General features: G+C 39.9%; 1 protein-coding gene across 2 annotated transcripts in view; it reads right to left on the bottom strand.

Moving 5' to 3' along the window:
- Positions 1-16,663, bottom strand: part of EPHA3 (EPH receptor A3) — a 334,850-nt gene that overhangs the window by 220,730 nt on the left and 97,457 nt on the right. For both annotated transcript variants that reach the window (XM_075263556.1, XM_075263557.1), the window contains exon 3: positions 4,597-5,257. In XM_075263556.1, coding sequence (XP_075119657.1) covers positions 4,597-5,257 — 661 coding nt within the window. The remainder of the gene's footprint in view (positions 1-4,596; positions 5,258-16,663) is intronic.

Raw genomic sequence — 16,663 nt, 5'->3', positions numbered from 1 at the left:
GGTGATCAGTATCTGACTGGTGAGCAGTCAATATCTTGATACTGTTGACCCGTCTTCCAGATAGGTTATCAGTATCTGATTGCTCAGGATACACTGCTCATATCAATGAGCTGTTCCACCTGTGCCTTGGTGCCAGAACCTATGAAAAGGATGGAGTAGGAGGCAGAAGGCTACATCTACCATGTAGCAGTGGTGCCAGGATACTACATATCTGCTAAAGAGTTGAATTATCTCAGGTCTTAGGGCTCGTTCACACGGAGTAAACGTGCCGCGCATTGTGGCGCATTTACGGCGTGTGTACGCCACGTTTTTTTATGGTGCGCAATTACGCCTCGTTAACGCCGCATTTACACGGCGTTAATGCGGCGTAATCGCGCACCGTAAAAAAACGCGGCGTACACGCGCCGTAAACGCGCCACAATGCGCGGCATGTTTACTCCGTGTGAACGAGCCCTTACATGGAACCACAGTATGATTATATAAAGTGAGAATATTATATATATATATATATATATATATATATATATATATATACTATATATACTGTATATATATATATATATATATATATATATATATATATATATATATATTAATCAATATTAGCATTATTAGAATTATTCTACATTTATAATTTTTGTACATACATTATTTTCTTACACCTTTTATATTTTGAGCCCACCATCTATTCAGAAGGACGGTGAAATCAATACTTGCTTATTAACCAAGACCAGAATTTATTCTCCTACAAACAAGTCCAGGCAGTGACAAAGCTGCTAAGTACGGTGACCAGTATCAATTCTCAAAATGGAAAAAAGAAGGGGAAAAAAAAAAGGAATATAATCAAGTAAATTAATTGGTTTCTGTGCAATGTGCAAACCAAATGGCATGGAGAGAAAATTGAGAGCACCTCAAATTAAATGCAAGACAAGTTCCAGCTTGCATTAAACCCCAATGTTTTTCTATGCATAAGCAGACGTACAATGTCAACTCAACTTCCTTGATCAGACATAATATCCCACTGAGCTCTTGTAGTGGACCAGATGAATGCAAAACGCGCAACTATATTGTTATTTTTTACACGGTGCCTTAACATCACTGGAATGAGCAAATATACCGAGAAGAAAGAACACAATTGTTCCTGAAAAGTGAAGTCATTTTATGTATAGTTCAATGTTACAAGTATTTGACGACTGGCTACAATTCTTGTGAATCATCCCATAAAGTGATAACAGAACAAAGCCTGGATGAAAGATGTAGCTCTTTAACCCCTCTATTAACAAGGCGAGGGAGGTGGATTGTGTATCTGTCAGGGCCACATTTCACACTATTGCTTTTAGTTCGTAAAGACACTTCAAGAAACTCATTTAGCCAGGTGAAATTTACCATGTTTCATGGTATTTCTCAATAAAGTGAAGTAGCATCGGCCATGACAATACCATTTGGTGGATGGGCACAGGAAGAGCATGTGTTGCGTTCCAATTCCAAGGGGGCATTGGGGAAAAGCAAATTTGGTGTTCTTCCTAGGGTATGTTCTGACACTGATTTTGAGATGGATTCAACCTTGAATTTGCCTCCCACGTATTCAATGGGTGGCAGGGATCGAAGGAGGACACTGAAAAAATAAAAATTCCTGCTTGATCTTGCAGTGGATTCATTTACAGTAGTTTCACACCTGCCTTCGGGTTTCCGCTCTTCGGGTCCACTTGGAGACCAGAAAAATGGAAACCTAACTTTGCTTAAAAAGTGGTTACCTGCAGAAACCCACAGACCCCATAGACTGTAATGGGGTCCACCAGGTTTCCTGCAGAAAAATGTGAAGAGAAAAGCCCTGCTTGCAGGATTTTTCACTCTACATTTTTAAGCAGATTTGGGGAAGGAATCCCCGAATGGGATCCAGGCGCAGGTGTGAACCTAGCCTTATCTGTAGACCCCACGGCCTAGCCCGAGACCCATACTTGTGAACCATATCAGCGAATGAAAGCCAGAAGGTGAGAGAAATTTGAGGCATAATTTTGTGCCCATACCATAATCCTCTTATTTTTATTGGAGACCACCTTATAGGGAGGGCGTATAGGGCAACTGTCCTATGTCCTCTGCCAATAGGGGACTGACGGATCTCCACCATCCCCTGTTTAAAAAACAGTCAAGCAACCAAAAGATATTTTCTTCTGCAGTCTTCTGCAGTCTGCCAGACCAAATGAGAAAATGTATTTTTTTTTTTTTACATCTTTGTCCTTCAAATAAGAGACTAAAAAGCTGGTTCAAGGACCATGTCAGGATATCAGTCCTCTAGTAAGGTCTGGTACACTGTACATCAATAAAACATGGACAACTGGATAGAGCTCCCACTATACAGCTCGAGAACCAGAATTCAGACATACTATAAACCTTACCTGGTATCCATCTGAAAAGGAGATTTGGCAGAAGCTTTGTGAGAAGATCACTGTAGTCTATTATCAACCAATAGGCAGTGCCAAAAACAATTCTCGTGATGCTGGTTGGCTCCGAGCAATGTACTGACAGCAGGTCACTATGGTCCTTCCAAATGTCCTTTTAAGCTGAATGCCAGACAGAACGTAAAGTCTCTTAACACTCTAAACTCAAAATTATTTAACCCTTCTGGGATGCCGAAGTCCTTAAGGTCTCTGTTTTTCATTTCAGTGGTGCTTGAATAGCCATAAATAGAAGTCCATATAAAATTGTGATTTATGTGTCATCATATGTCAAGTGCAAGAGTGCATTCTAGCAGGATACTGTGTCTGGAACGGTGGTCATCATCATTTACAGCTTTACATAAAATATATTTCACATCTGTGATCAGGATCTTGACTGGAAAACGAATTCCTATCCAATTTCTACAAAAACATGCACTAAAAACCTAAGGTAGATTCAGGTTGCTGAACTGGCTGACCTTCCCATTGACAGGAAGCTGCATCTGGGTTAATTGAGACCTTCCTGGCGATGAGGTAACCGACACTGTTTCCACTGTCAGTAAGGCATGGCTATTATTAATGTCTTCCTATTTACTCAAGAAAACTTAGCGTAATTACATCATTACTATCTAAACACACAATCAGATGATGAGACGGGACATTGCCGGAGGTGGCGGCATGAGAATTTATCATCATGAGAAAATATAGGACAGAAAAATAGTAATGATACATGAAATGATTATATAAAACTTGCTTATAATTTTTATGGGATTATAATCCACTACAAAGACTATGGAAGACTTGAAAATTCCAGGATCCTGTAATAAGATAATGGCGCTATATACTAATGCTGTCTAATACCTAGCCTGTCAGATGACAACATTGTGGCACATGTTGTATATCTATCTATAATATAAAATGAACAACTACAATACGGTGATATAAAAGTCAATGGATTTAAAGGATTGTCCCACAATAACAACTTCTCATCTATCCACCGAACCCCCAGTGATCATGAAAATGGGATCCCGAGCCCTTTGAAACAACTTATATCATACTTGTGTGCTACCACTTCATTCAAAGTCTATGGGACTCATAAACATGGCCAAACAATAGACTCAGCTACTTAGGTTTACTCTCTTGAAATAGTTTCTTGCACTATATAAGTATACATAAGTGTGCAATGCAAGATGTGAAAACAAAAGCAAAGAGGTCTAAGCCTAAAAGACACGTAAAAGATCTACAATATAAGACAAAAACAAGATACAAATCTCAAACTGCAGAACATTTCAAGCTTGTACCCCAAAGGCATGTCCCTAAAACATGTCAGAAAGATAGGGCTGTTGGTTTGAACACACAATATACAGTGTATAGTATGGTATTACTATGAATGAAGATAAGACATATCTGATGTGTTGAACATGAATGTCAACAATATCCTCAAGTACCTTACGGTTGGCTAGTTGGGTAGCATAGAGTAAAGAGAATGTTCTCATGATACATACATACATGTTTTTACTGGTGTCCATTATGGTGAAGGTCGTATATTTGGTGGTTTTAACCAACATACAGAAGAATTTTATTCTGGCTTTAGCTAGATCTAAAACACACAAGGTTGATCTAAAAATATTGCTGTCGAATTTTAAGGGGTTGTCTGTTTGTCCTGATGGACTAGAAAACAGAGACCAGAATGCACTGGATTGAGGATGGCAGAACATCTATAAGTAGCACGACTTTTGGGTTTTAACGCCATTCTGATTCTTTTTAACAAATTCTCTCCCAGATGACCTATGTAATACTGAATGTCCATATTGTCACAAGCTAGTCTTGAACAAAGACAAATAGACCGAGAACAGAGTTAAAATAAAAGATCAAGCCCCAATGCAAAGAGCAAATCAACCCAATCAGAACCGAAAATTTTGGCATCTCCTCCAACCAAGTGTCATGGCAGATCATCAAGTTTTTATAGCCAGTTTGATTAAAACCAATACAAGAAAGACCAGCCCTGGGCATTCCACTTCACAAATACAACTCACTGCCTGTCCAGCCCGTCATTCTACAAAATATTAATATTATTACTAGTCCACGGAAAACTCTCCATCTACTATTAGGCAATGGATATAGAACATTTTACTAAATGCATGAAGTGACTCAATATTACCTTGACAAGCAAAACCTCTCTCTTCATAGCCAGGGTTGCAGAGACACTTCCCAATGGGTACGAGCCATTCCCCTTCGGTGCTGCAGTACATTTTAGGTGGATCTTCTTCTTTGGAATGGTTGACACAAGAACCTCTCACCTCCACCAGAGAATGGGAGTCCATAGGTACCGTGTCTGGAAACATGGCTAAATTCTTCACAGTGAAAGGACACTTTTTGAAATATACCCGCACGGATACTAAGGCAACACAGGCTCCAACATCCTGAAATGCCAGATATAGTCCTTTCTTACTGATAGGTCCTACTTCCCGAACCTCAGTGTTCAGTTTCAGAATTCGATCTCCAAGGTCCATCTGGGTGAAGCTTTCGTCAGCTGCAATTGTGTCAATCTTTGTAAACTGATGCTCCCTAAACTTGACCCCATGATCCTCATCTGACTCCAGGTAATAAAGGTTAAATGTTTCTTTACATGTTCCCAGTACAAGTGGGATGCTGTTGCAGTCTCGTAATGTGAACTTTAGCTCAACATAAATCTTTTGAGCTGCGTTGCGGGGAATCCAGTTTGTCCTAAGCCAGTTGTTTTGATTGTGGTCCATCACATTGCAAACCTGATAGGTTCTTATGGGAGTGTAATGCTCATCGACTCCACTAATTTCTTCCCACTGAAATATAAGAAGTGCGAAAAATGAAGGTCAGTACATGGAAATACAGAGACCTTATAATGAAGTAGAAGGAACTTTATAAATAAAGGTTATTATTGCTGGACATATTGCTTATGTCCATATTGAACTCTATATATCTGTTTCCAATGGCACCTGGAAATTCACAAGATGCGCCACAATTATTAAGAGATTAGATATTCTAATTCAGATGCGTCTCACATAGGTGGGAAGGGGGAAATTAAAGTACACTGAGGAAATACCAGTTTTAATAAATTTCTCCCAATGTGTTCATGAGACAATTCGTTTACAGAAACTTTTACATATACATTGTTTACCAATAAGTATTTGGACACCCATGTAAATGAAGATATCTGCAGCCGTGATGTATGTCACGCCATGAAATTATGTTATGCACTTCGTGGCATCTTGGCCACGAATGGACTATGGACTATTCGGCTTTCTCAAAAATGTAAAATGCTAAACCAAATGGGAAAACGTTTTCAGCTGCATCTGTCTGTGAAGTTGTATAGGAAACAGCATTGGCATTAGTCACATGCAAGATGCCACGAAGTGCAGAGTTGTCCAGTTTTGAGAAAGGGGTAATTGTGGGGTACCACAGAAATCCTTATGAGACATAGCAAGCGAACTCGACAGTGGCCTATGTGATTTCGAAATGGAAGGTGAACGGTGATTGTCGGAATGTGCCCCGAGTCGGCAGACCTCCAAAACTGGGAGATAGAGACCGACGAGTGCTGGCCAGAGAAACCGCACCCAACCGATGGCTCACATACACCAGGAGTGTCACCAGGCACCCGGGAGTATTGTGTCCATCAATACCATCTGTAAGGAAGCATCTGCTGGGGTCTACCAACTATCGGATAGGAAGAAATGTTGTTTTTCTATTCTACCACAGGGGTCCAAATACTTATTGGTAGACAGTGTATAACTTTAATAAATATTGACACATAGTAAGCATGATATTATCTACTAGGGTTAAAAAATAAAACTCAATATATGAGTGAAAATATTGATCATCAATAAAAAATCTACTTGATCATTTTTTTTATTTCAATTTTTTATTCACTTTTTTTTTTCAAGACGCGATGGCCAAAGTTTCGACTGATATTTGACGATGTCTTGTAACTTGACATATTTGGTAGTTTGGAGAAAGCTGCACAACAATGTTAATGACCCAGAACAGATCATTTATCATACTTCAATGGCCATGTTTACCCAGATTAAAATAGGTGGCGCTCAACCGAATCTACAGTCAATCAGGAGATGTCATTGGGGACCACTAAATATTGAAGACAGGAACCATTGCATTTATAATTCCCATAATTTCATGGACTATTCAGCTTTCTCAAAAATGTAAAATGCTAAACTAAATGGGAAAACGTTTTCAGCTGTATCTGTCTGTGAAGTTATGCCTTCTCTGTTACATTAGGACACAAAGTCCCATTGAGACGAACCATTCTTTTCGGTCACCATGATTAATCATTTGGTTTGACCTTGTCAAAAAGAAAAAAAAAATACAATATGGTTTGTGAGACTGCGGCACCAGGTCCCCATGAGCTCGGGGACTAATGTTGATGTGACATGTATGCTGCTTTCAGGCTGGGAAACAATGTGATGTAAGATTGGATGCCATTTAGTTCAAGCCAAGGCAAGTATTTTACAGAACACAATAAAATAAAAGAGTTTCACATTTTTACTGTTGTGTAGTTGTATAAAAGGACTGAATAGGGAAGAATTTTATAGATTGCAGGATAGGACTCGATGTGTAGTCATAAAACAGTCTGCTCTATAGCTGGCCAAACATGATAGACTCAAGTCAGCCAAACTAGGCAATTTTGGCAGGATTGGGCAACCTTCTAATGAACATATGAACAACCCAACAATTGGGGGAAATAGGGCTAAAGAATGCATCAAATCTCCTATAGGATAAGTATTAGTCCGGAGCTAGCTATGGCTTGTTCACCTGAAATATGATATAGCTCTCTTATCACATCTGCAGAACATTCACATAGGAAAATTAGGATTTACCCCAATTTTTTTAACCAAATTTCTAATAGGTTCCCTAAAATGCATCTATTCATTTGTAAGGTCCATTTTATCCATTTGAACCAACATATGGATTGTTATAGGGACCCTGGAATGAAGACAAGTCCAGTCCCAGGACAAAATTGCACCTTTTTTAATTCAGAATTTATTTGCACCAATGTGATTTTAATGAACTTTTGTTGCGTGTTAATATACCTGGCGCCGGTCACACTATTGCAGAATAGTAACACTACATATGAAATATTAAAATGGGCTTTGACCTATTTTTCAAGTGTTAACAGTTAATGGAGTAAAAGCAAGAACATTTCCAAAGAGAACTTTTTCTTGTTTAGCTTTCACAAGAACCGAGCATATCAACGCAGCCTCACAGATAGATAGATAGATAGATAGATAGATAGATAGATAGATAGATAGATAGGTAAGGGCCACCTGAATCAAATCATGTTTCCCATTGTGATTCAATTCCTCTGTGTCCAGATATTGCCATTTTTGTGAATATGCAAATAATCTCTTTGGAGCAATGACAACGATCCTGCTTACCTCTTGGGAACAATTGCAATATTCCTGTTGCTCCAAAGATTTTATTTACATACTGAGAAAAAAGGTTTTGGTGTCCAATTAGGAAAACCTGAGGGACCTGGAATTCTTCAATATGTGATACTATGTTTTCACTTCATCGGCTGCTGGAACAAAAATATCTGCCTGTCCATTTCTAGTTGACCAACAGAGGTAAGACATGCCTTCAGCAATAATCTACTGTAAACAATAAGAAACAAAATCCTGCTTGTCTGAGCTACTAACTAAAGAGTAATAATAAGCTAACTATACATGTGGCTTACTAACAGACATACAAACAAACAAATAAATATGATACAGTCTCACCGGATTCAGAGTTACGGAATAGACCCAGACGCCTCCTCCGACTTCCTGAATTTGCTCTGAAGTGCAGGCTCTTCAGCCTTTTACGGGCCAGAACAGAGCCAATGATTCATACCCGGGCTGAAGCCTATTCCAGACCTGCCCTGGACCACATGTAGGTCAGAAACCTATCTTTACACTTAGATTTTCATCACCTATGTCGCAATGTTGGCGTTTTTGGGAGCAGTCAAAAATTGTTGCCATATTCGCTTTAGTAAGCCCTAATAACTGACCTCTAAATGATTGATAATACAAACAGGCACAATGGCCATTTGTGTTCATGCATACAAAAAAACTGCTGCAGAAAAAGAAAAGTTGTCACAAAGTACAAGTTTCCTCCAGATTCCGTCTATTGTCTTCTATTCACAGTTGTGGAAAGTATTTGAAAGTTACAAATGCCGGCGAGCTGAATAGAGATGGAAACACCAGCAGCTGGCTTTGTTCAAGATGGCAGCTTTCCAAATCCCAGACGTCTTATTTGTATACAGTGATATCTTGCCAGCTGTTTAATATTCGTAGCTAATAAATGTAATCGAGAGGAATATACAGGGATAAGTTGGTGGATTTCTTTAAAGTACATCCTCAGAAGGGATTCATTTTTGCTAATGCATGCATTAAAAAATAAAAGCTAGAGCAAGCGGTAAATATATGCTGTAAATTACCGGCTCCTCTACAGAACATTTGTGGGTTGGGGATAAGGAAAGAGCTGGGATTTACAAGAGACTGGCACATTAATGGAATGGAAAGAAAATCTGATCTTTGCATGAATTACATAATACAAAGAAGACATATAATATGTGCTATTTTATTTTTAAAGGGATATTTTTATCTACTTTTTTTTTGGCATGGTCCATTGAGTCCATTGAGTCAGCGAACCGTGGGCACTAGATCCTGACTCTCCTGTAAGGTAATGATCCCATCCGGCATTTAAAGGATATCCTGTCAATATACCATAGATTATTAAGATGGGGTGACTCAATTTTATTTAAAGGGGACCCTTCACCAACTCCATTTAATATTTGACATTCCACTGATTCTGGCACGGTTGGAATTTTTTCATTGGTGATGTTAGCATTAGTACTAAATATGCTAATTAGGCTCTGTATTGTCAGGTGGGCTGTGCTGGACTAGAGGACCAATATTGATCTAAGGAAGCATCATGACTAGAGATGAGCGAACACTAAAATGTTCGAAGTTCGAAATCCGATTCGAACAGCCGCACACTGTTCGATTGTTCGAACGGGTTTCGAACCCCATTATAGCCTATGGGGGGAAATGCGCGTTTCAGGGGTACACAACATTCGATCAAATTCTACTTACCAAGTCCATGAGTGAGGGTCGGGCTGGATTCTTCTCCCTGCGCAGCGTCCCCGCGTCGTCTTACGGCCTTGAATTCATTCTGCTAGGCATCGGGCCTAGGCAGAGCCGACTGCGCATGCCCGCGCGGACATGCACAGTCAGCTCTGCCCAGGCCTGATGCCTAAGTAGAGTGAATGCAGAGCCGGAAGAGGACGCGGGGATGCTGCGCAGGGAGAAGAATCCAGCCCGACCCTCACTCATGGACTTGGTAAAGGTAAGAGAAGAACCAGCGTTGATTGGCAATGTATAGCATTCTGCCAATCAACGCTGGTTCTGCATCGAATCTTAACTTCAAACAGCTAGTAGTATTCGATCGAGTACGATTATTTCGAATACCATAGTATTCGATCGAACACCTACTCGATCGAGTACTACTCGCTCATCTCTAATCATGACATCTTTAACACAAGTGTCATGACTTTCCTGGTGTGTGTGGCCTCTGCTAAGGGCTAGAAGAGGCCAGAAGAAGATGCCATGGAACAGTCGGATGCTATGTAGAAGCCCAGGAAAGGTGAGTCAAGGTGAGAATATGACAATATCTGTAAAGCGCTGTGGCATATGATGGTGCTATACAAATAAGCAAGCTAAATAAATATTTATCTCGTTGCTGCATCAGTTTGTTCAGAAAGGTCTCTCATCTCTACTTATAAGTCATCTAGAAACCATAGAATGGGAGAAGGATAAAACAATATATACATAGCAGACTATATAACTATGTAAGCTACGTGTATTGAGATATTAGTTTGGATTCACACTACTATATTCTGCGGCTCTGGTGGTCCATACTGACCCCACCCACGAGGATCTACTGCACCATATAGCACACTTAAAGGTTAGTTTTTTTAAGGCATACTGTTTGTATAAAATCTGGACAATGCCTTTAGGCTGCATTCACACAGAGTAACGCCAGGCGTCATTTGTGTGTAATTTGTGTGTCTTTTACGGCCGTCATAAAACGTTTACATAGAGTTCTATAGGAAAAGACGGCCGTAATTTACAGCCGTCATTTACGGCCGTCATTGTAATGACGGCTGTAAATTACGGCCGTCTTTTCCTATAGAACTCTATGTAAACGTTTTATGACGGCCGTAAAAGACACACAAATTACACACAAATGACGCCTGGCGTTACTCTGTGTGAATGCAGCCTTAGATGTTTCGTCTAAGTAACTGCTGAGATTATCCTGTATTAATGTTTGCCCTGCCGCCGGCAATGTTACTGTTTTATAATTTGTTAGTATTAAAAATAACAAGCATAATAAATCAATCCCATAGGATATATATAAAGCAAACAGAAAATCTAACAAGTCGAAAGAACACAATTCATTAAAACCTTGCCAAATCCCGCACATTGATAATTAAAACACAAGAAATGTGTAATGAAATGACATAACTTTAGAATTTTCATAGCTGGAGGCACCTGCCAAAATCCACAAGATATAAGCAAAAGTGTGAAAAACTTTTCTCCAGATCAGTCTCACATTTCTGTATTATGCAAATGTGTCTGTATAATTCGCCACAAGGACTCCATAAGGTCCACATGTCATTACACTAGTACAAAAGGCGGCTATAAAGATGTGTGATTTCTGAGTGCAATAAAGTGTTTTACCTCCATGCTCTCTCAAATTCTCAAAATTGAGAATAGTTATTGTGTTATTAGGTCGTACGGAGAAACTGATGTAGGTTCACGCAATTCTCAAGACGCGAGGCCTGGACATATTGGTAGGTGCAATTTATAGACTATGAACCATTGCTCAGTCATTACAGGGATGGAACGAGCTCCGTCCTGGATTCATTAGGAGTTATATTAATTTGCCTTATACAGTGCTTGGAACTGAGAATAATATTTAAGGATTTGTTACGTGTTCCCTTTGGCACCGCTGTGTATATTGTACAATGCTAGATTCGCTCTCCGTAATGATCAGTAATGATAATAGCATCTTGTTACTGGATTTGCTTTGACACAGACCAGAAGCAATGCTGAGAGAGCAACAACAGGGGCGGTTTCCCCATAAAAGACGTTTATGGTATAGGATACCACCTCTGGGACATGCACCTATCTCAAAAAAGGAACCCTCAGCTTTATTCTTCTTGGACCATAGCGATGTAGGACTAGCTTCTACTGGTGCGACAGTGCAGGGAGAGGAATATGGGCAATATGGAGCCAAAGTGTAGGGAGGGTAAAATACCTGAGCCATATGGAGTCACTGTTCTGGGTGCTCCATATGGCTGAGTGAGGATTCCAAGTGGGGGATTCATCAAACCTTACAATCCAGAATACTGGTGTTAAAGGGACTGTCCAGTATGTACAGTGAGTGGGTGACATAGAAAATGGAGTACCAAGTGTTAGACTTACAGTATATACACCAAATGTATCAAACATCATGCAACAATTGATCAACTCAGCCAATGAAACCAACGCAGACTCCAAAAATTGAGTTTATAAATTCCTCTCCCTGTGCCTTTGTACTTGCTCCACGCATAAGACCTTGCCATGTGCACGAGGCATTAGTGGAAGCGTGATTCTATTACAACGTTTTATTTCTCCAAAGACTTTCAATAATATAAAGTCAATCTGCAATATCTCATCGGTAATGTTGATTTTAATAGCATTGGAAGAAGCTGGCATTATTAGATGCCAGGTGCTGTTAAGTGGAGTCTTCCCAAGTTTAATTGAAAAGCTCTTAAAAATTAATAGGTGCAATATAAACATTATGTTTATGGTAATATTAATAAAACATGCACACTTCCAACAACTACGCTACATAAATAAGTCAATCTGTTCAACGATGTGATTCAGAACCTTACATTTGGCGATATATAATATCCACCGTATGTGCCAAACTTACTCCACGCTCCACGCAGTCGTAGTAAAATCTCTCTCGCTATACTGTATCTAGGAGGGCATGACTCGTCTTTCCTGGTACCCCTGGTGTTCCGGTATGACATTGATTTGATCCTTTGCATTAAGTGTCTGAAATTGTAATTACAAATACTCCAAGAGCCGACAGCTCCGCCAGTGATGAGATTAAGCTGCCACATGCGTTTGATAACCATAAATTAACACCTTACTGAAAGCACAGCTTGGGAGAGGGTGAAAAAATAATATCAAGCCTAGTTAGTATGCAAGAAAATGCAAACCAGGGGAAGAAGTCTGATGGTGTTTTTCACAACATTCCTCTAGATCTAATTATTTGGGAGACTTGTCTTCAACGTAGTCACAAAAGATCAAGAAGTCGGACCAAGGACTTGCGCGTAGGGTTTAGGGTGTCTTGTTTTATGACATTAAACTATGGTGGGTTGATGACGTGGACTTTATAAATATCTTTAGAGAAGAAGCAGCATGGTGATAGATGCCTAAATTAAGGAAACTTAATTATGCTGTCAGTCATCTTCAGGTTCTGGGCAAGGGCACCTCGTGAAAATACATGACTCAGTGCATTTCGAGGGAGCATGAAATCAATCTTGTACAAATGTGTGAATCACTATGGTGAGTCCTCTTTGATGATATGGTCTGACATTGAATGTTGTTTCTATGGGTTTCTCCATTGACACGAAAGCAAAGGACAAACAGATCCATCATACTTTCATAATATGCCAGAAGGAACGTATCCAAAAAAGGAGCGAGAGGGCAGCACTGAAAAGATATATTGTCTGAGGACAGCCACAGACAAACATTACAATGGACAGTTTTCCATATAAATAAATTGTTGGTTTGGGGTTCAGTAGGTTGGCAATGACGATTGATGGGTGGCAGAAACAATGTGCCAGCTTACTTCTACGAGTGGACAGGGTCTTCTTCTTCTTGGTAATGCCAAGTGCCCCAAACATGTTCTAGACCCTTTTCGTCACTTTGTGTATTCCTTTTTGTTTGGCGTCCACTTGACCTATTTTCTTGACAATATTTCTTTGTCTGCTGCCTGCCAATTGCTAATGGCTAAACTCTGCCTACCTTGACCTGCTCCTAGCTTCTTACAATTCCTAACTATTACCTTGATACTACTGAGACTTGGTGACTTCTGTTCTTCTACATGCCAACCTTGACTAATGGAAACTATGATGGTACTATGCTGGTACTATGATGTACTATGATGGTAGCATTTCATTCCCTTTTGTGGGGATCGAGAGTGAAGAACCCCTTAACACTAGAAGTCCCAGAGAGGGGTCGTTTAATATTTCTACCATTGCCTCAAATGGGAGCTCTAAATGTCTGGGACTTCTAGTGTTAAACTCTTTTTTTCTGTTGTATCTCCTAATCCATTAGCAATATCGGCCTACAATATTGGGTCTGCATATCCTGTTGGCCATGATACAGGTGCCAATTGTCTCAGGAGAGACAGTCCTATAACATAATATCCTTATATAATCTATAAGGTCTTCAATGGCAGATCTTGAGTAAAGTTCTACTGACTCCAATAAATTACGGACCTATTGTGGTATCTTATTTTTATGAACGTCCTTACTGGGGTCACAACATAGCCATCCTATTTGAGACTCATATACTGTATAGGCAAGGCTCAATTTCACAGCAAGCCAATTTTATCTCGTGGTATGTTTTGGGGTGTTTCATTACACAAAGCGGACCCAAAGGAAACCCACATAAACCTGCAATCAATAAGTACATGCCCACATCCACAACCATAATCCCAACAGACAAGCCTATGGAATGGTCTGTTATTTAATGGTAAGTTATGTATCGGAAGAAGGTCTTTAATAAAAAGTACAGCAGCTTGTTTATAAGAACATGAAGTTTTTTAATCTAAAAAGTTTAAGGGCTTTCGAAGACGTATAATAAATATAGCAAAATCATATCTGAACCTTATTCTTTTATATTTATTCAATATAGATATAAGGGAGATAACACAGAGAATACGCCATCCCGTCATATGTTATACAATAACCAGATAATAATAAAATATAGCAATGACTACTTTTATTAAAGCTGGATTTCATCTTCGAGAAGATCTTCCCTTATGAGTATGAATGATATCGATCAATATTTTTATATTAAAGAGAGAACTTTTTATCATCTACAAGACTAATATTTTCAAATAAAAAAGAGAACATTATCCCCACCCGAAATAACACAAAGCATTCTGTCCTACTCCAAGCTTAGCATCTCACGAACTATGAGATCTATGGCCTAGATTTACTAGTAGTTAGACAGCGTAGACGTAGACTCGCAGTTTGGATATCCGTCAGATTTGTCGCTGTGGCTGATGTTGGATGATAAATCTGACATGTCTTTAGACTGTCTCGTCTAAGTTTATATCACTTTTTAGTTGGCTTATAGAATTTCCGAAGTGTTTAAGGCCGGGACTCACATTGCGAAAATACACCATTTTGGCCATGTGTGTTTTACAGTACTTACAAAGCGGCTTGGATTCTGTTTAACCCCATCCACACATTGCAGAAAAAAATGTGCATCGGAAAAACTGTGATTTCAAAAACCTATATACCGTATATACTCGAGTAAACGGAGAGGTGCTCCGACCCCGGTGGAGATCCAGGGGACATGCATTGAGATAGTCAGGACCTATAAGTATCTGGATGTGCTCCTCAATAATAAACTAGACTGGGCTGATCACCTGGAGGCGCTGCACAGAAAGGGCCACAGCAGACTCTACCTGCTCAGGAGGCTGAGGGCCTTCAGAGTCCAGGGGACACTTCTTAGGGCCTTCTTCAACTCTGTGGTTGCCTCAGCCATCTTTTTCGGTGTAGCCTGCTGGGGAAGCAGTATATCAACCAGGGACAGAAATAGACTTGACAGGCTGATCAGGAGGGCCAGCTCTGGACCCAGTACAGGCGGTGGGTGACAGAAGGATACTGTCTGTGGTGACCTCCATGCGGGAGAACAAATCCCACCCCATGTATGGGACCCTGATGGGACTTGGCAGCACTGTAAGTGACCGTCTGCTTCACCCCAAGTGTGAGAAGGAGCGCTATCGCAAGTCCTTCCTTCCAACCGCGACCAGGCTGTATAATCTACATCAGACCAAGCGAAGATCACTCCGCACAGAGAACTAATGATTATGAATGTCCTCCTTCTTTCTTCTCTGTTCCTAAGCTGCTATGGACTCCTAGTATATCTTTCTCAGCATATGTGTGTCTACTACTTCTGCAATATTTACTGTGTATTACCATGTATCTGTATTACAATGCAGCTGAAACATACTGAAATTTCCCCACTGTGGGACTATTAAAGGATTATCTTATCTTATCTTATAAGACCACTTTTTCAGCACGGTTTTTATGCTGAAAAAGCCCCCCTCGGCTTATACTCGAGTCAGGGTCCACAGAGAACAGAGACCTGCAAGTAACTGCATAAATTGAACTAAGGGGGAAGTCCTTTAGTACTATTGCTCTGTGATTGGCTTGTCTTGTAGGTCACATGACTGTGATGTCATCAAAGGTCCTTTAGAAGCTAGAACGTAACATTTGCAGATAAGTCAGTGGCCATGTGTCTTATAGAAGATGTCTGTCATATGGAGGAGAAGAAGCTAGCATAAAGTGACAGTAAAACACAGGTACCTGCTGGGATTACTATTCCTAGTAATGTCAGGCATTTGGGGTTATTAATTTGGTTTCAGTAACTCCATGTGCCTCACATTAATAGTAGTTACCCCATCATGTCCCTCATATTAACCCCTGTGTGCCCCATATACTAATATGTGAGACACATGGGGGTACTAAAAAAGGACCTTAATTATGAAGATACTTAATTATTACCTCCATATGTCCCACATATCAGTAACTCTTATGTGAGGCACACAGGGGGTTAATGTTAGGGACATGATGGGGTTAACTGCTATTACTATGAGGCACATGGAATTACTAAGCTGTAATGCACATGACCAGACTTTTATCTGCAACGGTGGATTCTCCCCCTCCCCAGGCTTATACTCGAGTCAATAAGTTTTCACAGTTTTTTGTGGTAAAATTAGGGGCCTCAGTTTATATTTGGATCAGCTTATACTCGAGTATATACGGTACCTACTCTGACATTTTCTGCATAGCTATAATAGGGGTAGAAAGTCTGCAGACTTTTCCTGTAAAAAAAGCTACA

This window comes from Leptodactylus fuscus, chromosome 2, assembly GCF_031893055.1.
Source record: "Leptodactylus fuscus isolate aLepFus1 chromosome 2, aLepFus1.hap2, whole genome shotgun sequence".
NCBI lineage: Eukaryota > Metazoa > Chordata > Amphibia > Anura > Leptodactylidae > Leptodactylus > Leptodactylus fuscus.
The sequence above is the reverse complement of the archived record's forward strand: the minus strand, read 5'-3'. Positions and strand labels throughout refer to the sequence as shown.